The following is a 24,604-nucleotide window of genomic DNA, read 5'->3' on the forward strand; positions in this document are numbered from 1 at the left end:
CTCAAGTGGTAGAGCACTAGCCTTGAGCTGAAGAGCTGAGGGACAGCACCCAGGCCCAGAGTTCAGGCCCCACGACCGGACAAAAAAAAACAAAACAGAAAAACAAACAAACAACAAAAAAAACAATTAATTAACCACCAGAAAACCAGAAGTGGAACAGTGGCTCAAAGTGGTAGAACATTAGTCTTGAGTGAAAGAATTCAGGGGCAGTGCCCAGGCCCTGAGTTCAAGCCCCACAACTGGAAAAAAAAAAAAAAACAACAACCAATTTTATGGGGAAAAAAGCACAAAATAATTAGAGAGAGACAGTTCACCCAAGCCATCAGTCTTCTCTGTTATACTATCAAGGGGAATAAGCAAGCCCCAATTACTAGCACACTTTGTCCTACTTGTTCCATGGTTTTCTCATTTAAATTTTAATACTTTTCCTGATAGCCTAATTGCAACAGTCCTAAGAGAGTTGTTTTTAACAAGATACCTTACTACTCTAATAGTTTTAGAAGGTAACATAATCATAGAAACATTTACTTATAACTAAAAATTTCTTACACAAAAGTCTTAAATATATATAATGAGAAATAACATAAACAGTGTGGCAGAGGAGTACTGCTTGGGTTTCATTTATACATGCTCTATATAAAGAGCTAAACAAAGCCAGCAGTTAGTTCTCTTTGGAGAACTGGACTACCGTCATGAGAAAGCTCAGGTACCAAGACCTCTCTCTGGGGTATGAGAGATCAGGGGAGTTAGTTAAAGGCCAAGTATGTAGGTTATCTTAAAATATCCATCATTAACCGAGCTCTCTGAACTCCTAGCCACTCTTTAAGTTCTTAAGAAATCCTACTTCAATACCTGAGGGTGCTGAGTCCAGAGGATCTATGCTATCCTAAAGTGCAAAGGTGTGGACCGGGCCAGAAGTTTATTTGTACAGGGACAAATTTATGTGGGGAGTGAGAAGGCTGGAGAAAAGCAATATAAGCAGTTTATACTAGTATATTCCTTAGTTTCTTCATTTCTTCTATTCCTTCCTTCCTTCCTTCTTGCCTGCTTTTCTTTTTCTTTTGGTAGTACTAAGGTTTGAACTAGCTCTCTTGCTAGTAAGCAAGCACTCTACCACTTGACCCATCCCCCACTTTTTTTGCTTTAGTCCGTTTTTTGTTTTTTTTTTTTGCCAGTACTGGGGGCTTGAACTCAGGGGCTGGGCACTGTCGCTGAGTCTCTTTGTGCTCAAGGCTAGCACTCTACCACTTGAGCCACAGTACCACCTCTAGCTTTTTCTGAGTAGTTTACTGGAGATAAGAGTCTCACAGGGACTTATCTGCCAGCACTGGCTTCGATCTGCGATTCTCAGATCTCAGCTTCCTGAGCAGCGAGGATGACAGGCATGAGCCACCAGCACCCAGTTTTGCTTTTCTTAGGCAGGATCCTGGGTTCTGCATGGTTCTCAGACTACAATCCTACCACCTCTGTTTTCTTTTTCTTTTTTTTTGTTGATCATGGGGCTTGAACTCTGGGCTTGGGCACTGTCCCTGCGCTCTTCAGCTCAAGGCGAGTGCTCTACCACTTGAGTCACAGTGCCACTTCCGGTTTTCTGGTGGTTAATTGGAGATAAGAGTCTCATGGACTTTCCTGCCCGGGCTGGTTTTGAATCTTGATCCTCAGATCTCAGCCTCCTGAGTAGCTAGGATTACAGGCTTGAGCCCAGCCCACCTCTGTTTTCTGTGTACCATGGTATGTGTCACCATACTCCCCAGGCTTGTTTTTTGAGACAAGTGTTTTTTGCCTAGGTGAGTCTTGAATTTGCTCTCCCAAGTAGCTGGGATTACAGGCCTGAACCTCTCTACCTAGCTTCTGGTTTGTTTTCTGAGACAGAATCTCCTTGTGGTGTTCATGCTGGCCTTGAACTCCTATTCTTCTGCCTCACCTGCTTTATTACATTATAGATGTGTACCACCATGCTGGGGTATTGCTCTGGTTTCTTTGTTCTACCTCTCCTTGGAAGAGTGAGTGAGTGAGTGAGAGAGAGAGAGAGAGAGAGAGAGAAGAGTGTGTGTGTGTAAATAAAAAAGCACATGGGTCCTCTCTGATCTCTGATACCCACTGTAAGCCTCAGATGTTCACTCTTTCCTTTTTTTGTGATGGTCCTGGGGCTTGAACTCAGGACGTTGCTCAAGGCTATCATTTTACCATTTGAGCCACAGTGCCACTTCAGGCCTTTTCTGTTTGTGGTACTGAGGAATTGAACCCAGGGCTTCATGAAGACCAGGCAACCACTCTACCACTAAGCCACATTCCCAGCCTTCACTCTTCCTCCTTATAGCCAACATGAAAGGGAGGTATAATCACTGAGTCTGAAACAAACTTTCATCTATAATTTATGTAGGTATTATTTCTTGGTTCTAAAGAAAACAGGATAATCAATGGAAAAATACACATAAATTATAGCTAATTTTCAGCTGTATGCAGGCTGTAGATTATTTTTGCTTTTCTGAAGCAATCAACTCCATTACTTCATCCCTGTGTGGGGCATGAGTGCTCTCTCAACTTTCCCCCTATTTTGACCTTGGGATGAATACAGAGAACAATAGTTAACAACTTAATCTCAGTTTTTCTAATATATATACAAGTTGATAATGTACTGGATGATAAGCACATTATAACAATACTTATATAGCATTCTGTGGTGACAAAACATCTTTTTTTTTTTGGGTCCGGTCGTGGAGCCTGAACTCTGGGCCTGGGCGCTGTCCCTCAGCTCTTCAGCTCAAGGCTAGCGCTCTACCACTTGAGCCACAGTGCCACTTCCAGTTTTTTTCTTTTTGCTTATGTGGTGCTGAGGAATCAAATCCAGGGCCTCATGCATGCAAGGAAAGCGCTCTACCACTGAGCCACCTTCCCAGCCCTGACAAAACATCTTTATAAGCACCATCATCTTTTTTTTTTTTTTGGCCAGTCTTGGGACTTGGAACTCTAGGCCTGGGTGCTCTCTGAGCTTTTTTGTTCAAATCAAGTGCTCTACCACTTGAGCCACAACATCACTTTTTTTGATTAGTTTATTGGAGATAAGATCCTCATGAAGGGCTGGGAAGGTGACTCAGTGGTAGAGTGCTTGCCTTGTAGCTAGGTTTACAGGCATGAGCTACTAGCATCTGGCTTACAAGTATCATTTAACTGGGTTTTCAGAACAGTATGCTAAGGACAGAATAAGAGAAAAAGTGTATTTTACAGGTAAGGACATAGAAGCTCAAAGGTGGTGTTAGATCTTGAATTCAAGTCCTTTTTCTCTTGCTCAGAGTTTTCACTCATTGCTATAGCTATTGCTCTACCACTTCAACCATGCCTCTACTTTCAGGTTTTTCCTGGTTAATTGGAGATAAAAGTCTTTCATATTTGTCCAGGCTGGCTCTAACCTCAATCATTAAATCTCAGCCTTCTGGATAGCTAGGATTACAGATGTGAGACACTAGGGTCTGGTCTGGCAAGCTTAGCTTTTTTTTTTGGTGGTGGGGCTTGAACTCTGGGCCTGAGTGCTGTCCCTCAACTCTTCAGCTCAAGGCAAGTGCTCTACCACTTGAGCTACAGCGCCACTTCAGGTTTTCTGGTGGTTTATTGGAGATAAGAGTTTCACGGACTTTCCTGCCAGGGCTGGCTTTGAACCAATCCTCAGATCTCAGCCTCCCGAGCAGCTAGGATTACAGGCCAGGCTTGAGCAACTGGCGCCCGGCAAGCTTACCTTTTAAGATGGGGTATTACTAACATTTTGTTCTGGCTGGCCTCGAATCACAATCCCCTTGTCTGCAAGTCATCCAATCCCATGTTTTTTGTTTTTTGTCAGTTGTAGGGCTCAAACTCTGGGCCAGGGCGCTGTCTCTCAGCTCTTCTGCTCAAGGCTAGTGCTCCACCACTTGAGCCACAGGGTCACTTCTGATTTTCTGAGTAGCTTATTGGATAACAGTCTCAAGGATTTTCCTGCCTGGGCTGGCTTTGAACTGTGATCCTCAGATCTCAGCCTCCTGAGTAGCTAGGATTACAAACATGAGCCACCAGTGCCTGGCCAATCCCACGTTTTGATATAGTATTTACAGCTAATCTAACTTTATTTATTTAGACTTAAAAAAAAACACAACAAGATCCAGCCAACCTTGGCAGACAAATTCGAGACTTATCGACAATTAACCAGCAAAAATGCTAAAAGAAACATGATTCAAGTGGTTGACTGCCAATTGTGAGCAAGAAAGCTTACCCAAAACTCATGGCCCTGAGTTCAAATCCTAGTACTACCATAAACAACAACACCAACAAAACCCTCCAAGTACTGATGGTTCATGTCTGTAGTCCCAATTACACAGGAGGCTGTAATCTGAGGATCATAGTTTGAAGTCAGCCTGGCAGAAAGTCTGTGAGATCCTTTATTCCCATCTAACTACCAAAAAGCTAGAAGTAGGGCTGTGACTTTAGTAACAGAGCTCCAGCTTTGAGTGAAAAGCTAAGGGACAGTTTCAGGTCCTGCATTCAAACCACAGGAACGACATATACACACAAAAAGCTACTAAAATTTACTTTGTTTTTCAGATCCACCTTTCTTTCCTAAACCCACTATGCTATCATGAGGTTTGTGCTTACCCAGGCTTATCAATTATACCAAACATTAAACATCTACTTTTTGAAACACAACCAATAGGCTGATCTGTATTCATTTTCAGAGCTTTTTTTCTTTAGTATTTTAGTAAGCCACAGAAAGATGCTAACTGGAAAAGTTACTATGGATCCATTTCAGTAGTGATATATCTATATGATGATTCTGCCTCTAAGTGATCTTTGTAATCATTATCTTTTCTTACTGGAAAGAAAATCAACTATTTTGAAACTAAATCTATGAGGCTTTGGAAGGAAAAAAAAAATGGGGGGGGGGGCAGCCTCAGCAGTGTGTCTGTGAGACTCTTCTCTCCAATTAACTATCAAAAAGCTGAGAATTTGGGAGAAATAACCAACAGGAAAAGCCAATAATTAGCGAAAACACCAAGAGTGCATCTTCAAAAATCACCATCTTCTCTCATTTCTATGAATATAACTAAATGAGCAAGGATTACTTTGCCCAACCTAAATCAAACTAATAATGAAAACCCTATGTCCAAGGACCATAAGGCCATTATAGCTTTTACCTCTAATGCCAAGGCAGTCTTGTCATAAGCACAGGGTACTCTTTTCTGGATTGCTTTTGCAAACACAGGTCCATTCTGGGTCGATGGCAAAGCGTTGATTGCTGCTCCAGGAGTATTGGAAACTGTAGGTAGAGGAGTTGTGGTCTGAGGTTGAGCATACGCATGAGCAGGTTCTGGGATGCCATAACTGTTGGAATTCCTATTTCCATGCTTTCCATGAGGTGAAGATCTCACAAGCTTTTCAACGTAAGGAACAGGAATCATCCCAACCCGGCCATCCTTGTTCCGGGCACTCCACCACTGTTCTTCGGGCTTCTCAATTATCACCAGGATCTCACCCTTTTTGAAGGGCAGGTCTTCAGCATCATTTCCGGGAAAATCATAGAGAGTCCGTACATATTCCAGATTTTCTTCTGCTGTTGGCAGGTTGGGTGCTGAGACAGATCCCATTGGTGGGCTTGGGTACCTTAACAGAAAAAGAAAATTACTCTGGAGAAAATTCTTATTTTATACAATGTCTGTATAATTTAAATCACTCTCCTATATAATGAATGATTTTCTTCCTTGCATTCTCAGTATTTAAGAAAGTTCTGTCATACTTCTGTGGTCTATATTATAACTATATATGTTTTAAATCATATGAACACATATAGTCTGTTCTACAGAGACCTTTTCTTTATGCACACATGTCTAGACTAAGTTAATTTTTAAATTATCAAGTAAGCTCAGTAGCTATCTTTTTTTGGGGGGGGCGTTGAGGAAGTGATACTGGTGTTTGAATTTGAGGCCTCTAATTCTTTTGGCTTGCTTGCTTGACTGGTGCTCTACTACTTCAGCCATGCCACTAACCCATTTTGCTGGGGCTTTTGTTGGTGTGATAGTGGTTGTGGGGCTTGAATTCAGGGCCTGGGAGCTGTCCCAGAGTCCTTTTGCTCAAACCAAGCCACAGCTCCCCTTCCAGTTTTCTGGTGATTAACTGGAGATAAAGAGTCTCACTGACTTTCCTGCCCAGGCCGGCTTTGAATCTCGATACTCTTATCTCAGCCTTCTGGGTAGCTAGGATTACAGATGTAAACCGCCAACACCCAACTTTTGCTGGTTATTTTAGCTACAGTCTCAATGGACTTTTCTGCTAGGCTGCTCTCAAACAGTGATCTTCCAAATCTCAGCCTTCTGTATAGCTAGAATTCCAGGTATGAATCACTGGTGCTAGCATAAGTCACAGGCTTCCTTTGGACCCTGTCACAACTATCACACTCTTCCTCCCAGGCCTAATCTAACGGCTCATATCCCACAAACTACCCTGGTAATACAGATGACAAAGTCTTTGTCACTGGTTCTCAAAATATAAAGCCAGAAGAAAACTTATATGCTCGCCAAAGTAAGAAAATAAATCCCACATTTCATCTTGTAAAAGACTACTTAACCATTAAAATAAACATCTGTGAGCCAGGCGCCGGTGGCTCACGCCTGTAATTCTAGCTACTCAGGAGGCTGAGATTTGAGGATCACAGTTCAAAGCCAGCCAGGGCAAGAAAGTCCATGAGATTCTTATCTCCCTCCAATAAACCACTAGAAAACAGGAAGTGGCATTGTGGCTCAAGTGGTAGAGTGCTTGCCTTGAGAGCTGAAGAGCACAGGGACAGCACCCAGGCCCAGAGTTCAAACCCCACGATCGACCCCCCCCCAAAAAAAAGGCACTAAACATCTGTGGGTCTGGGAATGTGCCTTAGTGGTAGAGTGCTTGCCTAGCATGCATGAAGTCATGAGTTCAATTCTTTAGAACCACATAAACAGAGGGCTGGGAAGGTGGCTCAGTGGTAGAGCGCTTGCCCTGCACGCATGAGGCCCTGGGTTTGATTCCTCAGCACCACATAAGCATGGTGCTGTGGCTCAAGTGGTAGAGTGCTAGCCTTGAGCTGAAGAACTGAGGGACAGCACCCAGGCCCAGAGTTCAGGCCCCACAACCAACCAAAAAAAAAAAAAAAAAAAAAAAAAGAACCACATAAACTGAAAAGGCCAGAGTGATGCTGTGACTAAAGTGGTAAGAGTGCTAGCCATGAGCACAAGAAGCTCAGGGACAATGCCCAGGCCCTGAGTTCAAGCCCCAGGACTGGCAAACAAACAAACATCTGTTTCACTGAAAAATTCACAGGCAAGAGTTCTCATGTAAAACAACAACCCAGTCACCAATGCCTTCTTGGTATATACAGATTTAAAATATATTTGCCTGTAGAATGCATGTCTCAAGTCAGCTACAAACTAGTCCCATCTGGGACATCAGTCCTTGCCTAACATGCCTATGGCATGGGTTGTCCCAAGAATAATACAAAACCCAAAATAAAACAAAACAAAAGCAACAGAACAGTGCCTGCTCATCAGCAATATTCCACATGGAAGTATTATAGAAGTTTTTCTTTATCTAAGAAATGTTCTTAAAACTTGTAAACATACTGTTTTGAGAAAAATTTACTTTCCTCGCTGTATTTTTCTGAAGCACAGACTTATACTAAATTAGCAAACCTTGGGCTTCATCCAGAGTCTGTATCTCTTGAGGAGGTGGCTTTGCCAAAAAGATCACCACCAGAATTTTAATTGCTTTGAGGGTATGCTAGGGAAGGCTGTGCCTGCTAACTCATGCATAATTCACATTTGTTTTATCTTCATTTAGCTAATGGCCATTTTCCTTCTTTTTCCCCCCTAATTAATGACCTAAGAAAATTTTATATAATAAGGTGATCTACTATGTTGAAGCATTTTAATTAAAAACTTTGCCAGACACTGGTGGAACATGCCTGTAATTACAGCTACTCAGGAGTCTGAGATTTGAGAACTATGATTCAAAGCCAGTTCTGGGCAGAAAAGTCTGTGAAACTCCTATGTCCCATTAAACAGCAAAAAGATGGAGGGACTGGGAAGGTATCTCAGTGGTAGAGTGCTTGCCTTGCATGCACAAGACACTGGGTTCGATTCCTCAGCACCAAATAAGCAGAAAAAACCCAAAGTGGTGCTATGGCTCAAATGGTAGAGCGCTAGCCTTGAGCTAAAGAGCTGAGGGACAGTGCTCAGGCCTAGAGTTCAGGCCCCACTACAGACTAAAAAACAAAAAAAGATGGAAGTAGAGGTGTGGCTCCAGTGGTAGAGTACCTGCCTTGAGTGACAAAAACAATCAAGAGCACAAAGCCCTGAGGTTCAAGCCCCACTATAACCACCAAAAGAAAGAATGGGAAAAAAAAAAGTTTATTTCCTCTTTAGTCTGAGTACATATCTCAGTGCTTGCCTAACATACATGAAGCCTATGGGTTTGATCCTAAGCACTGAAAAAAGGGGGAAAACAGTGGAAATATGAAAACAAAAGCCATGATATGCTTATTTATTCCTACACAGAAGAAAATTGCCTTGCTGAGACAAAAAAAGAAAAAGAAAAAGAAAAGGATATGTTTGGGGAAGCTGGGTGCTGCTGGCTCAGGCCTTAATCAGCTACTCAGGATGCTAAGGATCTTGGTTCAAAGCCAGCCCGGGCAGGAAAGTCTGTGAGACTCCAATTAACCACCAGAAAATGGGAAGTAGCTCTCTGGCTCAAGTGGTAGAGCACTAGCCTTCAGCTGAAGAGCTGAGGGACAGCGCCCAGGCCCAGAGTTCAAGCTCCACAAATGACCAAGTGTAGGGGGAGTTAACTACTCAGAACAAGCCAGAAGTGGCACCATGGTTCAAGTAGAGCACTAGCCTTGAGCAAAAGAAGCTCAGGGACAGCACCCAGGATGAGAGTTTAAGAGTTCAAGCCACAGAACCACAAAAAAACAAAACAACAACTACAATTCCTACCCTAAGAAAACTACAACAATCTTTCTCATTTTCTTCCTTCCCACTGCCAAATTTATGGCTTTCTTAAGATCCTGTGGGACTGGGAAAGTGGCTCAGTGGTAGAGTGCTTGCCTTGCACGCATGAGGCCCTGGGTTCGATTCCTCAACACCACATAAGCAGAAAAAGCCCTAAGTGGCACCGTCGCTCAAGTGGTACAGCACTAGCCTTGTGCTGAAGAACTGAGGGATAGCTCCCAGGCCCAGAGTTCAAGCCCAACAACCAGTTAAAAACAAACCAACAAACAAACAAAACCAGTCCTGTATATATCTGTGACATTTCATTCTGTGTAATGAAGCATCTCTGGATAGTCAGTTTTTCTAAATCTTCCTATTTAACCATCAATGTTATAAGTTCTGGGCCCTGAACTCAAGGTTTGGATGCTGTCCCTGAGCTTTTGTGCTCAAGACTAGCTAGCACACTTACCACTTGAGCCACAGCTCCACTTCCACTTTTTTTTTTTTGAGGGGGTGGTTTAATTTGAGTTAGAGTCTCATAGACATTTCTGCCCAGCCTAGCTTTGAACTGTGATAGTAGCAAGGATTACAGATAAGCCACTGAGCCCTTTTTTTGCTGGTCCCGGGGTTTGACCTCTGGGCCTGGGTACTGTCCTTGAGCTTTTGTGCTCAAGGCTAGAGCTATACCACTTGAGCCACCGCTTCACTTCCAATTTTCTTGTGGTTAATTGGGGGTAACAGTTTCATGGATTTTTCTGCCCAGGCTGACTTTGAACCTGGATCCTCAGAGTAGCTAAGCACGAGCCACTGGAACCTAGCTCCACGAAGCCCTTTTAAACACATTTTCTTCTCTCGTTGTGCTGGAGACTGAACCCACAGTCTTGAGCATTCTTCACATGCACCCTACCACTGAACTATACTCTAGGTGTAATTCCATGAGCTTATTTTCTCTACACTAGAATTATTAGATTTTTAAAAAGGTGAACATATTTATAGACTTTGTTATGTATTGCTAATTGCCTTCTAAAATTTGGCAAAACCTTTATGTTTCTCTAATGTAAATAACTAGTTTCTTAAAAACTCCAAAAGCCCTTGTTTCTCATTAGCCAAGAAGAGTAAATGCTTAATACAGATCTATCTGAAAAAAATGACAGTAGGAGCAGCAAAAATGAGTTAAAACAGTGACTCTAGATACTATTGACAGGATTTTGTTAGATTGAGATAGGGGTTTCACTATGTAGTTCAGGCTGGTCTCAAACACACCATCCTCCTGCCTCAACGTCTTGAGAACCAGAATTACAGTCCTGCCACCACATCCAGTGGTTTGTAGCTTTTGATTATTTAATCCTCACAGCAATCCTGAGAGATAGTTATCCTCTTTATAGATGAGGAAGTCAAATCATTTTTATAGAGAAAGGAGTCAAACCCGGGAAGTTTGGTTCTAGAGTCCTCAACTTATAACATTTATGGAAATTAGTCTCAGGCACAAACTGCACCTTTTAGAGAACTTGTGTGATAATGTGTCCATGACATTCACAACTCTTGATAACAAATCAGCATAGGAGGTTGACTGAACACACTTACCACCCTTACTGTACATATCTTTGTTTCTATTTCAAGAGCCACAGTGATTTTGTGAAAAATTTGCTGAGTAACAGGTTGACACTTTACTAATGGCACAATCAGTTCTATTTAAGAACTCACTCAAGGGTATTATTATAGCATTTGTATAATTAAAAATAGCTCTAACCAAGCACCAGTGGCTCATGCCTGTTATCCTAGCTACTAAGGAAGCTGAGATCCGAGAATCACAGTTCAAAGCCAGCCCAGGCAGGAAAGTCCTTGAGACTCTCTCTTTTGTTGTCGGTTGTGAGGCTTGACTTCTGGGCTTGGGTGCTGTTCCTGCACTCTTCAGCTTAAGGTATGTGCTCTACCACTTGAGCCATAGTGCCACTTCCAGTTTCCTAGGGGTTAATTGGAGATAAAAGAGTCTCACAGGCTATCCTGCCCAGGGTGGCTTTGAACCATGATCCTCATATCTCAGTCTCCTGAGTAGCTAGGATTACAGGCATGAACCACTGAGACCGGTGCTGGCTTCCTTGAGACTCCTATCTCCAATTAACCAGAAAAGTGCTTAATTTATTAGTATAAATTATTTATACATTTATTAATATAATTATAATGGTCAATTATCCAATTAAGCAGAAAACTAGAAGTGGAGCTATGGCTCAAGTGGTAAGAATACTAGCCTTGAGTGAAATAATTAAAGGATAGGGCTGGGAATGTGGCTTGGTGGTAAGAATGCTTGCCTAGCAGGCATGAATCCCTAGATTTGATTCCTCAGTGCCACTACACAGAAAAAGCCAGAAGTGGTGCTGTGGCTCAAGTGGCAGAGTGCTAGCCTTGAGCAAAAGAAGCTCAGGGACAGTGCCCAGGACTGGCAGAAAAAAAAAAAGTTAAAGGATAATGCCATGGTTCTGGGTTCAAATACCAGAGTGGGTACACGTACACATACATGTACACACACACACACACACACAACACACACACACACACGGTGGGTTTCAATAAAGGTGAATAAGCCAAGTAGGTAATCCACAAAAAGACTAGCCCTCTTAAAGTTCATTTTGTTGACAAATATATTTGTTATTATTAGAAAGAGTTCCAAAGGCTCCAATGTTCCTTCTCACATCCCCCTAACAACCCATAGAGCACACTACTTGTTCCCAGAGGCATAGATCAGGTACCTTGCTGGCCAAAGCCTTCTAGTTGGTGAACTTTGTGAAGAGCCACATGGTACGTATTTTAGGCTCTGCAGGTTACATTTGGTCTTTATCACATTTTTTTTCAACCCTTTAAAATGTAACTGGGTTGGAAGTATGGCTCAGTAGAAAGCAAGCCAATGAACAAAAGCATCAGATATGAAGTTCAAGTCCCAGTCTCAAACAAAAAAGAAAGCGAGAGAAGAGAGAGAGAGAGAAATAAAGTTGGGTGCCAGCGACTCATGTCTGTAATCCTAGCTAATCAGAAGGCTGAGATCTGAGGACTGGGGTTCCGAGGTAGCTCAGGCAGAAAAGTCCCATGAGACTCTTATCTCCAATTAACCACTCAAAAACTGGAGTGAATGGGCTGGGAATGTGGCTTTGTGATAGAGTGCTTGCCTAGAATACATGAAGCCCTGGGTTTGATTGCTTAGTATAACATAAACAGAAAAAGCTGGAATTGGCACTGTGGCTAAAGTGGTAGAGTGCTAACCTTGAGCAAAAGAACTCAAGGACAGTGCCCAGACCCTGAGTTCAAGCCCGAGGACTGGCACAAACAAACAAAAAAACAAAAACACCTGTAAGTGGAGCTGTGGTTCAAAGTGGCAGAGTACTAGCCTTGGGCAAAAGAGCTCTGGGACAGTACCCAGGCCCTGAGTTCAAGTCCCATGACTAAGCAAAAAAGAAAGAGAAAAAGAAAAGTAGTAGTAACAATCCTTTTACACCATACAAAAATATCTCTTAAGTCTGGTTCATAGGGCCACTGCCTGTTTTTTTTTTGTTTTTTGTTTTGGGTCCAGTCGTGGGGCCTGAACTCTGGGCCTGGGTGCTGTCCCTCAGCTCTTCAGCTCAAGGCCAACGTTCTACCACTTGAGCCACAGTGCCACTTCCGGCTTTTTTCTTTATGTGGTGCTGAGGAATCCAACCCAGGGCCTCAGGCATGCAAAGCAAGCGCTCTACCACTGAGTCACCTTCCCAGCCCCATCACTGCCTGATTTTATAAGTAAAGTTTTATTAGTATGCAACCCAACCCCTTGATTATACATACTTATTGGTTATAAATGATTTTCCCCCCACTATGAGGACATTGTTGAATAACTGGGACATGACTATGCCTAAAATCCTAGCTACTCAAGAGGCTGAGCTCTGAGAATCAAGGTTCAAAGCTAGCCCAATGGAAAGACTCTTATCTCCAATTAACCAGCAAAAAGTGGGAAATTGGCTGGACACTGGTATCTCATGCTTGTGATCCTACCTACTCAGGAGGCTGGGATCTGGGGATCCCAGTTTGAAGCCAACGCAGGCAGAAAAGACCATGAGACTCTTTTTTTGGCCTGTCCTGTCCTGGGCTCTGGCCCCAAGAGCTTCTTTTGTTCAAGGTTAGTGCTGTACCACCTAAGCCACAGCATCATTTCCAGCTTTTTCTGAGTAGTTTATTAAAGATCAGAGTGTCACAGACTTTCCTGCCTGGGCTGGCTTTCAACCACCATCCTCAGATCTTGGCCTTCTGAGTAACTAGGATTCCAGGTGTGAGCCACCAGTGCCAGGCACCTATGAGACTCTTATCTTCAATTAATCACAGAAAAAGCTGGAAGTAGCACTGTGGCTCAAGGCTAGCACATGAGCAAAAGGAGCCCTGAAGAGTTCTGCCTAGGCAGAGTTCAAGCCCTAGGACCAGCAAAAAAAATTTTTTTTAAAAAGTGGGAAGTTGGAAGTGTGGCTCAAGTGACAGAGTGCCAGTTGTAAGCAAAAGCTAAGTGAGAGGGGCTGGGAAGGTGGCTCAGTTGTAGAGCACTTGCCTCACATGCATAAAGCCCTGGGTTCGATTCCTCAGCACCATATAAACAGAAAAAAGCCAGAAGTGGTGTGGCTCAAGTGGTAGAGTGCTAGCCTTAAGCTGAAGAGCTGAGGCCCAGGCTCAGAGTTCAAGCCTAACACACACACACACCGCCTGTAATCCTAGCTACTAAGGAGGCAAACACACACACACACACACACACACACGCACGCACGCACGCATGCACGCACGCGCACGCACGCACACGCACACACACACACACACACCCGCCTGTCCTAGCTACTAAGGAGGCTGTGGTTCAGCTCGGGCAAGCAAAGTCCGTGAGACTCTTATCTCCAATAAACCACTAGAAAACTGGAAATGGCGCTGTGGCTCAAGCGGTAGAGCGCTCGCCTTGAGCTGAAGGACAGTGCCCAAGCCCAGAGTTCAAGCCCCACGACTGACAAAAAAAGACTGTTAGGAATAGCCTGGGCTAAAGGTTAAGACTCCATCTCAAGGAAAAAAAGTATGCCTGTGATTCCAACTATGCAGGAGGTATAAAGTAGGATGAGAATCATAATCCAGGGCAGTCTGGGCAAGAAAATAAAATCCTTACCTGAATAGTAACTATAGGAATAGCTCTAGTGGTAGGAGTACCTGCCTAGCAAGTGTGAGGTCCTAAGTTCAAACCTGAGTTTGTGTTGTTACTCTAACAAAATAAAGCCCCTGTGTGCCACATGATACATCTTAGAAGCCTCTTCACCTTGCCATTTTTCCACTTCTGTTATGTTCTTAGCTGTCACTCCAGATACGCTGACTCATGTCTAGTGGTCCCACTTTATAGGTCAGGATAATCTATACCCCAATTTACTTACCAGAAAAAATAAAATAAGGCTAAAGCCTTAGGGGCTTTTATAAACAACCTAGCACAGAGTTTAGAATTAACCTCCCTCCTTGGCTATCCTCCTTCCTCCCAAAAAACCTCACTTAAACAGGATCTATAGAAAACAACTCTAACAGGTCAAGTTTCTACTCCTGGCCTAACGATAATGTTCTTTTTTTTTTGGGGGGGGGGTCCAATCATGGGGCCTGATTCTGGGCCTGGGCGCTATCCCTCAGCTATTCAGCTCAAGGCTAACACTCTACCACTTGAGCCATATCACCACTTCCGGCTTTTTTTTTTCTGTGTACGTGGTGCTAAGGAATCGAACCCAGGGCCTCAAGCATGCAAGGCAAGCACTCTACCACTGAGTCTCCTTCCCAGCCAGGATAATGTTCTTATATCTCACCTGAATTGAATTAAAAGGGGTTTACTCTTAGCAATAAATTCTATGTTGACAAAATAGTGGAAATCCTTCCTTAGTCACAATTATGGAAGTCAGATTTGATAACTCAACTATCTAGAATAAGGGCTGTGGGAAGAAGGCCTGGAAAGGGGCCTGCTGTATGAATCTGAGGGTTCCCTCTCAGGGTTCTCAGGTTAGACTAAGCATTCTTTTCCAGTTCTCTCCCACCAGGGCTGGAATTCTAGCTGCACCTTTAGGCAGGTGCTTTACCATCTGAGGCCAAGTCTTTGGTCCTATTTTAGTTCCCTTTCTTTTCCCTTTTTTTTGGCAGTATTGAGGGTTTTTTGTTTTTGCCAGTCCAGGGACTTGAACTCAGGGCCTGAGCATTGTCTCTGAGCTTCTTTTGCTCAAGGGTAGTACTCTACTATTTGAGCCACAGTGCCACTTCTGGCTTTTTGTTTGTGTTACTGAGGAATTGAATCCAGGGCTTCATACATGCTAGACAAACACTCTACCACTAAGCCACATTCCCAGCCCAGACTGAGGTTTGAACTTAGGACCTCCTACTTGCTAAGCAGGCATTCTACCACATGAGCTACTCCACTAACCAACTTTTCAAACAGGGTCTTACTTTTTGGCCAGACAGACCTAGGCTATAATCTTTACTTAAGCTTCAAATGTGGCTTATACAACAGGCACACAACCACTGAACCAGGTTTTTATTAGTTGTGATGAGTCTTGTGTACTTTTTTTGTTAAGTCTGGTGTCAAACGGTGAACCTCCCAATCTCAGCCTCCTAAGTAGCTAGGATTACAAGCTTTGCCACCACACCTTTTATTTTAAGTTTGTTACTTACTACATCTTAAAATATTAATGAGACTAGAGATAACACTGTCCAAGAGAAATGCACAGGGCTGGGAGTGTGGCTCAGTGGTAGAGTGCTATCCTAGCATGCATGAAGCCCTGGTTCGATTCCTCAGTACCACATAAACAGAAAAAGCTGGAAGTAGCACAGGGGCCCAAGTGGTAGAGTGCTAGCCTTGAGCAAAGAAGCTCAGGGACAGTGACCAGGTCCTGAGTTCAAGCCCCAGGACTGGCAAAAAAAAAGAAAAAAAAGAAAAATCTTGAGCAGGATGCTGGTGGCTCATACCTGTAATCCTGGCTACTCAGGAGGCTAAGATCTGAGGATTGTGATTGGAAGAACAACCCAGACAGCCCAAATAAATTATTATCTCCAAATAACACCCTCCAAAAGGCAGAAGTGGAGCTATGGTTTAAGTGGTAGAGCACTAACTAGCCTTTAGCAAAATAAAAGCTCACCTAGGCCCTGAGTCCAAACCCCAGAACCAGCACTAAATACATAATACATAATACATACATACATCCCTCTTTCTCAAGGCTCTTCCCGTCCACTCAACCCAATCCTTCCTATGGCCTGCCCCCTTTATATACCTTTAGGTCTTATCTTCTTGCTTTCTCTGATCTTCTCTCATTTCTCTTGTGTTATCTCAACCTAGGTTTACTCTCGTGAGCGTGGAGGTGGGGGGGATCTAGGGGCTTGAGCTCAGGCCCTGGGAGCTGTTCTTGAGGTTTTTTTTTTTGTTCAAGGCTAGCTCTACCACTTGAGCCATAGCTCTACTTAGGGCTTTTGTTGTTGTTTTTTAGTAATTCACAGATTTCCCTGACTGGGCTGGCTTCAAACTGCAATCTTCAACTCTAAGCCTACAGGCATTATAGGCATGAGACACGGTTACTTGGCGGTTTATTCTTTTTGTAGCATTTGTTTGTATTTTGTTTTTGTCTTGTTTAGACTATCATCTCCATGAAAATGTAAGTTCTACAATGGAAAAAATATGTCTGTTAATCACCTACACTGTAATATAATTCTCTAATATAACACTCCAAGGGTTGGAGGAAGAGGGTATTACAGGTCAATGGCAGAACACCTACCTGGAACACAAAAGGCACTGGGTTCAATTCCTAAAACTGTCAAAAAACACTGTAGGGCTGAGGACAGAGCTCAGTAGTAACCTTGAATTCTATCCCTAGCTCCACCAAAAAAAAGAAAAGAAAAGAAAGAAAAAAAACAGGGGCTGGGAAGGTGGCTCAGTGGTAGAGCGCTTGCCTTGCATGCATGAGACTCTGAGTTCGATTCCTCAGCACCACATAAGCAAAAAGAAAAAAGCCGGAAGTGGTGCTGTGGCTTAAGTAGTCGAGCACTAGCCTTGAGCTGAAGAGCTGAGGGACAGCGCCCAGGCCCAGAGTTCAGGCCCCACGACCGGACCCCCCCCCAAAAAAAAAGAAAGAAAAAAAGCATTCTAATATAAAGGGTCAGAGTAGATCAGTATGAGCATCAGTTCTCACCTTATGTCAAACACAATAGTTATTAACTTCAGCTAAGAAAAAAAGTTGTTGGGCTAGGAAGGTGGTATAGTGTTTGCCTTGCAACTATGAGGCCCTGGGTTTGATTCCTCAGCACCACATAAGCAGAAAAAAACGGAGGTGGCACCATGGCTCAAGTGGTAAAGTGCTCGCCTTGAGCTGAAGAGCTGAGGGGACAGCACCCAGGCCCAGAGTTCAGACCTCACAACCAACAACAACAACAAAAAATAATATAAAACTAAATAAATACTAAGGAGCATACACCTGATTTTTTTTTTTTGGTCGGTCATGGGGCCTGAACTCTGGGCCTGGGTGCTGTCCCTCAGCTCTTCAGCTCAAGGTGAGCGCTTTACCACTTGAGCCACGATGCCACTTTCAATTTTTCTGAGTGATTTATTGGAGATAAGAGTCTCACGGAGCTGCCCAGGCTGGCTTTGAACTGTGATCCTCAGATCTCAGCCTCCTGAGTAGCTAGGATTACATGAGTGGGCCACTGACACCCGGCTTTTTTTTTTTTTTTTTGGTTAGTCATGTAGCTTCAACTCAAGACCTGGCACCATCTCTAAGCTTTTGTGCGCAAGGCTAGCACTCTACTACTACTTCAAGCCACAGCTCCAATCCTGGTTTTCTGGTAGTTAATTGGAGAAAATAGTCTTATGGACTATCCTGCCTTTGAACCATGATCCTCAGATCTCAGCCTCCTGAGTAGCTAGGATTATAGGCATGAGCTATCAATACCCATCCACACAACTAATTTTTAAAACCTCAATTTTTCATCTACGAGAAGGTAAGCTGCTTAATTGTATCTTGTATGGAGTGAAAAAAACACACACACCAAGTTTTCTGTTTGGCAACACACACCTCACACACACACCCAAGGCTCTATTAACACTACACACATACAGCCCAGGTTGATCTTAAATCCATGAGCCTGAGTGATCCTTTCACCTCAAACCGCTGAATAAAGGTTAGAGTAAAGGTGAGCACCACTGTGCCTGACTTAACCATTAGATTTCTTTCCTTCTTTCTTTTTTTTTGTTGGTCATGGGGCTTGAACTCTGGGCTTGGGCGCTATCCCTCCGCTCTTCAGTTCAAGGTTAGCACTCTACCGCTTGAGCCACAGCACCACTTCCTTAACCATTAGCTTTCTATAAAAAGTTAATACTGCCGGGTGCTGGTGACCCACACCTGTAATCCTAGCTACACAGGAGGCTGAGATCTGAGGATCACGGTTCAGCCAGCCTGGGCAAGAAAGTCCCTGAGACTCTTTTTTTTTTTAAAGACATTTTGTATTATTTTATTTATTTATTTATTTATTTTTTTGTCGGTCGTGGGGCTTGAACTCTGGGTCTGGGTGCTGTCCCTCAGCTCCTCAGCTCAAGGCGAGCGCTCTACCACTTGAACTACAGCGCCACTTCCTCCCTGAGACTCTTATCACCAATAAACTACTCAGAGAACCAGAAGTGACTCAGTGGCTCAAGTGGTAGAGTGCTTGCCTTGTATGCATGAGGCCCTGGGTTCCATTCCTTAGCACCACATAAGCAGACAAAGACGGAAGTGGTGTTGTGGCTCAAGTGGTAGAGCACTAGCCTTGAGCTGAAGAGCTGAGGGACAGCCCCCAGGTCCAGAGTTCAGGCCCCACAAATGGAAAAATAAGAAAAGAGAAAAAAAATATGCAGTATAACAAAGTAAATCCTGTCAAGATCCAACTCAACCAACACTGTGATCATCTTTAAATACCAGGGAAAATGAAAAACAGCAACATGTCTGGGGCAGAGGGCAGAGACTGAGCAGAAACAAGTAAAGCTGAATAACGAGGGAGAGGGTCAGGAAAAAGTCTTATTATTTGTGAGCAGACCAAGAACAACAGGATTTCAATAGGTGAAGAGAGAGGTAGAGCGAAGCAATCAATGAAAAGGGAACACCCCTGAAAAAGTAAAGGTATAAGTAAAGATGGTTACCAGGGAGTAAGTGGCCTGTTTAGTAGAACTGCACTGAAGATGAGGGAACAAAGACAAACAATTACATGTGGTATCAGAGAAGAGATATGTAAGGAAAATTTAGATTTGTGGACAGTGGAAAGCCACTGCAGGATATTCCTTTTTCTCCCTCTAAAAGAAATCAAGCCAACTCAAAGTACCTGTCACCAGACATAAGCACTTATCTTGCATACAGCACAGCTTAATAAAGGTCTGAAATTAATTATGTAATCCACTTTTACAAATTAGAGACAATTTAGTTAAACACATTACCAATCTCACTTACAGTTGGTTCTAAAGATCTACCCAACCCCTAGCACTGGAATTACACTGTGTTCAAAGTTAACTGCATCTACCAGCATTTATTAAAACTTGTCAAGTTTCACTAAACAGATTCTTGGAGTCATGATCTTTGTTATATAGAATTTTATTCATAACATTTTCTTGGCTCATTAAAGTCTATTTAGTGCAGCAAGTAATTTTAGTCATTATACTATCACAGCTTAAGTTTCACTAATCAGATTCTTGGAGCCATAATCTTTATTATATAGAATTTTATTTATAACGTTTTCTCTGCTCATTAAAGTCTATTTAGTGCAGCAAGTAATCTTAGTCATTATACTTTTTTTTTTTTGGGGTCCGGTTGTGGGGCCTGAACTCTGGGCCTGGGCGCTGTACCTCAGCTCTTCAGCTCAAGGCTAGCACTCTACCACTTGAACCACAGCGCCACTTCCGGCTTTTTTCTTTTTTCTTATGTGGTGCTGAGGAATCGAACCCAGGGCCTCAGGCATGCAAGGCAAGCACTCTACCACTGAGCCACCTTCCCAGCCCCTCTTAGTCATTATACTATCACAACTTTTTTTCTTCACTCCACCCTACTGAATGAAGCAACTCATATTTTTAGCAACCTTAATTAATTACAATAGCTTTTTATGTTTAAAGTTCAAAATAATACTTCCTTAGGGATTCCATAAAATCAGAAATATCCTTTGAACAACCTACATCAACCCTGAATCCTTCTAAAATAGGAATTTGAGCCAAGAGCAGGTGGCTTACATCTGTAATCACAGCTACTCAGGAGGCTAAAATCTGAGGATCACTATTCAAAGACAGCCAGGGCAGGAAAGTCTGTGAGATTCTTATATTTAATTAACCAGCAAAAAGCCAGAAGTGGAACTGCAACTCAAATGGTAGAGCACCAGCTTTGCATGGAAAAAGCTAAGGAACAGTGTCAGGCCCTGAGTTCTAGCCTCAGTACCAGCATCCAAAAGAGTTTTAAGAAATAAACTTGGCAGTGAAATATTTTAAGATATTTTAAACTTTTTCAAATGTAAAAATTCTAGTTATTAAAAAAATCCTAAATTTTCAATTCAAACTTGTTATCATTTAAATAAATCTGATAGGGGCTGGGAAGGTGGCCCAGCTTGCCTTGCATGCATGAAGCCCTGGGTTCGATTCCTCAGCACCACATAAGAAAAAAGAAAAAAGCCGGAAGTGGTGCTGTGGCTCAAGTGGTAGAGCGCTAGCCTTGAGCTGAAGAGCTGAGGGGCAGCATCCAGGTCCAGAGTTCAGGCCCCACGACCAGACCAAAAAAAAAAAAATCTGATAAAATATTCGCTGAGGCATATTAACACATAATCAAATAATGCATTTTACTTGGGAAAAGGAATGTTGTCACTTTGGTTTTATGCCTTTTTGGGGAGGTACTGGTTCTGGGGCTTTGAACTCATGGTCTGGGTGCTGTCCCTGAGGTTTTGTGTTCAACACTTGAACCACAGTTCCACTTCTTGCATTTTGATGGGTTAACTGGAGATAAAAGTCTCACAGAAATTCCTACCAGGGCCCGCTTCAAACTGGGACGCTCAGTTCACAGCCTCTCGAGTAGCAAGGATTACAGGCACCAGTCACCAGATCCAACTTGTTTCAGTTTTTTGAGACAGTCTCCCTGTATTTTAGGCTGGCTTCAAACCTTCTTGCCACAGCTTCTGGAGTGCTGAGGTTACAGATGTATACCCCCAAGCCTGGCTTAACTTTGGGTTAACTTTGAATTATGTTAAACTACTAGACTAATATACAAAGTATATTTAAAACTGAACTGGTATAGAATTAAGTACCATTCCACCTTGTCAATTAACCATACTACCTCTAGTGCACCTAGGGGGAGGGGAGATACAGATTATCCTAAAAATGTCCTCACTATAGTAAGACACTTTCTCTTTTCTTTGCAATTAAACGATCCACTTTGAAATTAAAGGAGGTGTTGCTTCAAATTTGCCATCAGAATATCAATATATAGTTCTGGTACTCCAATGAAAGATTTTTGTTTCTAAACGCTAAGCCACTTTCATTTTGGCTATTGTTGGAAAGTCTGCACCCCAGTTCTTAAAACCTGCAGTTGAGAGATCTGAAGGGGATCCAAAACCCTTAAATAATGTTCAAACTTGTGAATGTGAATTTTTGAGGGGCTGGGAAGGAGACATGCCACGGCTGTCTTCGGAGTCTCAAAGTCTATGATCCAAAAGATAGTTGGAAAAAAAAAAAAAAGCCCTTGCATTAGTATTATGGCAAAGTGACAAAAGACAAAAAAAGCGTCCGACTGAACGATGCAACCATCGTCAATATTTTTTTAAAGCATCCTCTCATCCAGTGACCCAGATCCTGACATTAACCTTCTCTTAATAAGGCCTTTTGGTTCGGAATGGGGAAAATGGATTCAATTCTCCCCCAGCTCACCCCCTGGTCTTTAACCCACCCCATTCGCGGCCCTCCTCCGCGGCTGGGCAGGTTGTACCCTAGAAGGGCAGGGGTTCGCGCGTACCTGGGCGCTGGCTCGATCAGGGTGGTGGTGTCCAGGTAGTGGATCTTGTAGAACTCCAGCAAGGCCGGCAAATGGTCAAACTCCTGGTCTCCGATCTTAAAACGGCGGTTGGGCAGGGAGTTGATGATGTAGTGGGAGACACGAGAGTTCTCGGACACCGATAGCACATAGTCTCCAGGGCAGGTGGAGGAGTCCCGGACTAGGAACATTCCGTGGCGCTGGCCCTGGAGCCGAGTCTGCGCCTCCTGGCGAGACACCGGCCCCATGTACCAAGCCGAGCGGTCTGAGGAATCGAACCTGGCGGAGGACATGGTGTTGGGCCCGGGAGGGGGCTCGGCGGCGGGTCTGGGCGGCGACTGCTCTTGCCTAGTCTGGAAGCCTTTGCCGGCAGGCGGCTCGGGTGCCGAGAAAGGGCCTCTTCACACCCCTCGAGGAGAACTTAGCGAGCTGGGCCGGGACCTTCCTCTCGGCTCCGGGTCCGCAGCATCCTCTGCTGCCGCCCGCCTGCTCCGGGAGCTCCTCGCGGACAGAGTCGGCCCGGGGAAAGAGGGACAGAACCCTGGGGTCGGGGTAGACGAAGCGCAGCCGTAAACGGAGGCCGCCCGGGGGGTTCTTGGGCAGCCCGGAATACCGGAGGTGGCTTTAGTGACTCCCGGCCTGGAATGTACAAGCTCCGCAGCCCCAAAGGTCTGCACTGACCCTCGTCGTCACACGAAAGCACCAAACTGCAAGAAACGCAGAGACCCCCGAGGCAGTTTTGCCAAGCCCGCTCGCAATAGCCACAGCAACAAAATGGCGGACGTGGGAGAAGCCGCCGGCCACCTCCCACTCCGCTCAGCGCTCTTCGACTGCGCACGCGCGAAGTCGCAGCTCCCAGAGGCTGACGGGGCCCTCCCCGTGACGTCTCTCACCATAGCCAATCAGAAGCGCGGAGGCGAGGAACAGGGGCGTGAGGCACGGGCGCACGCTCCCGCGTTCCGGGAGGAGGTCGAGGAGGCAGTGGTGGCGGGCACTCCCTTCCTGGACCACGGTACGCCGCCGGGGGCGCTGCGGCCGCCTGGTGTTCTAGTGTTGGCAAGAAAACAGCTGGAGCCGAGAGGGAGCGGCGTTTCGAAAACCTACTTCAGGGAACAAAGCATAACGTGCTTGGCTGAATCTCCAGGCAAGAGGCGTGGTTCTGACCTGGCCTGCCCAGGGGCTGGAGACTCAGGGCGGACTAGACCTGATGAGCCCTCTGGAAGGAGATGACCCCGTAGGGGGGAATAGGTTGCTTGAAATGACAGGGATCTTGGGTGGCTGGGAGACCCTGATGCCTCTCGGTGGGAAGGCAAAAATTGGATCCACTGGATTAAGTGGTCTTGGAAGACTACAGTCCAGTACAATCCGACCATCATGGGTTCTATTGCTGCCAAAAAATGTAAATGTCTCTCAAGCATGGCATGAGGACTTGACTTGTTCCGGATTCTACCTGTTTCTCTAGTTAATTTCTTCCCATTCCCTTTTGCTTACTCAGATCTAGCCCTGCCCTCCTATTCTACTTCCTCCATCCGCACTACAATGTAAATTTTAAGAAGCCAGAGATCCTGTCTGCCTGGTTCACCTGTGTCTTGTCTGCCTTGCAGTTGCTTGAATGCTCAGATATTTGTTGGTTAAATGACTGTTGTGAAAAATCACCAGGCCATCCATGCTCCATTATTGATGTTAACATTCCTGAATTGTACTGACAAGAAAGTATATCTCCAACAGGGCACCCATGGCTCATGTCTGTAATCCTAGCTTCTCAGGAGCATGATATCTGAGGATAAGTTCAAAGCCAGATGAAGTAGAAGAATTCATATAAAATATTATTTTAAAAAATAGACTTGGGCTGGGCACCAGTGACTCACACCTGTAATCCTAGCTACTCAGGAGGCTGAGGTCTGAGGATGACTGTTCAAAGCCAGCAGGGGCAGAAATGTCCTGGAGACATTCTTATCCCCAATAAACAACCCAAAAAGGCAAGAAGCAACGCTCTGTGTGTGTGTGTGTGTGTCTGTCTGTCTGTGTCTGTCTGTGTCTGTCTGTGTGACTGTATATACACATCCTTGTGCCAGGTGCTAGTGGTTCATGCTTGTAATTTTAGCTACTCAGGAGGCTGAGGTCTGAGGATCGCTATTTGAAGCCAGTCCAGGCAGGAAAGTCCTAGAGACTTAACGCCAGTTAATCACCAGAAAACTGGAATTGGCACTGTGGTTCAAAGTGGCAGAGTGTTAGCCTTGAGCAAAAAAGCTCATGGCCTGAGTTCAGCATCCAGGCCCTGAGTTAAAGCCTCACAGCTGACATAAATAAATAAATAAATTTATGCATGTAATATATTTTTTGGGGAGAGAAGGTAAAAAAACTCAAAAAATATACTTGGGGAGGATGATGGAAGTGATAAAACTGATCAAAATGGGGCTGGGAATGTGGCTTAGTGGTAGAGTGCTTGCCTACAATGCATGAAGCCCTGGGTTTGATTCCTCATTACCACATAAACAGAAAAAGCCAGAGGTGGTGCTGTGGCTCAAGTGGTAGAGTGCTAGCCTTAAGCACAAGAAGCTCAGGGACAGTGCCCAGCCCTGAGTTCAAGTCCCAGGATTG

General features: G+C 44.1%; 1 protein-coding gene across 1 annotated transcript in view; it reads right to left on the reverse strand.

The window, feature by feature from the left end:
• The window catches only part of Crkl (v-crk avian sarcoma virus CT10 oncogene homolog-like), a 34,667-nt gene extending 11,849 nt beyond the window's left edge, over positions 1-22,818 (reverse strand). The window contains exons 1-2 of the mRNA XM_013031497.1: positions 21,986-22,818; positions 5,163-5,628 (exon numbers count right to left, since the gene is read on the reverse strand). Coding sequence (XP_012886951.1) covers positions 5,163-5,628; positions 21,986-22,296 — 777 coding nt within the window. The 5' untranslated portion in view covers positions 22,297-22,818. The remainder of the gene's footprint in view (positions 1-5,162; positions 5,629-21,985) is intronic.
• Positions 22,819-24,604: the final 1,786 nt, after the last annotated feature.

The sequence above is a fragment of the Dipodomys ordii genome, unplaced genomic scaffold (assembly GCF_000151885.1).
Source record: "Dipodomys ordii isolate 6190 unplaced genomic scaffold, Dord_2.0 Scaffold141, whole genome shotgun sequence".
Classification (NCBI taxonomy): domain Eukaryota; kingdom Metazoa; phylum Chordata; class Mammalia; order Rodentia; family Heteromyidae; genus Dipodomys; species Dipodomys ordii.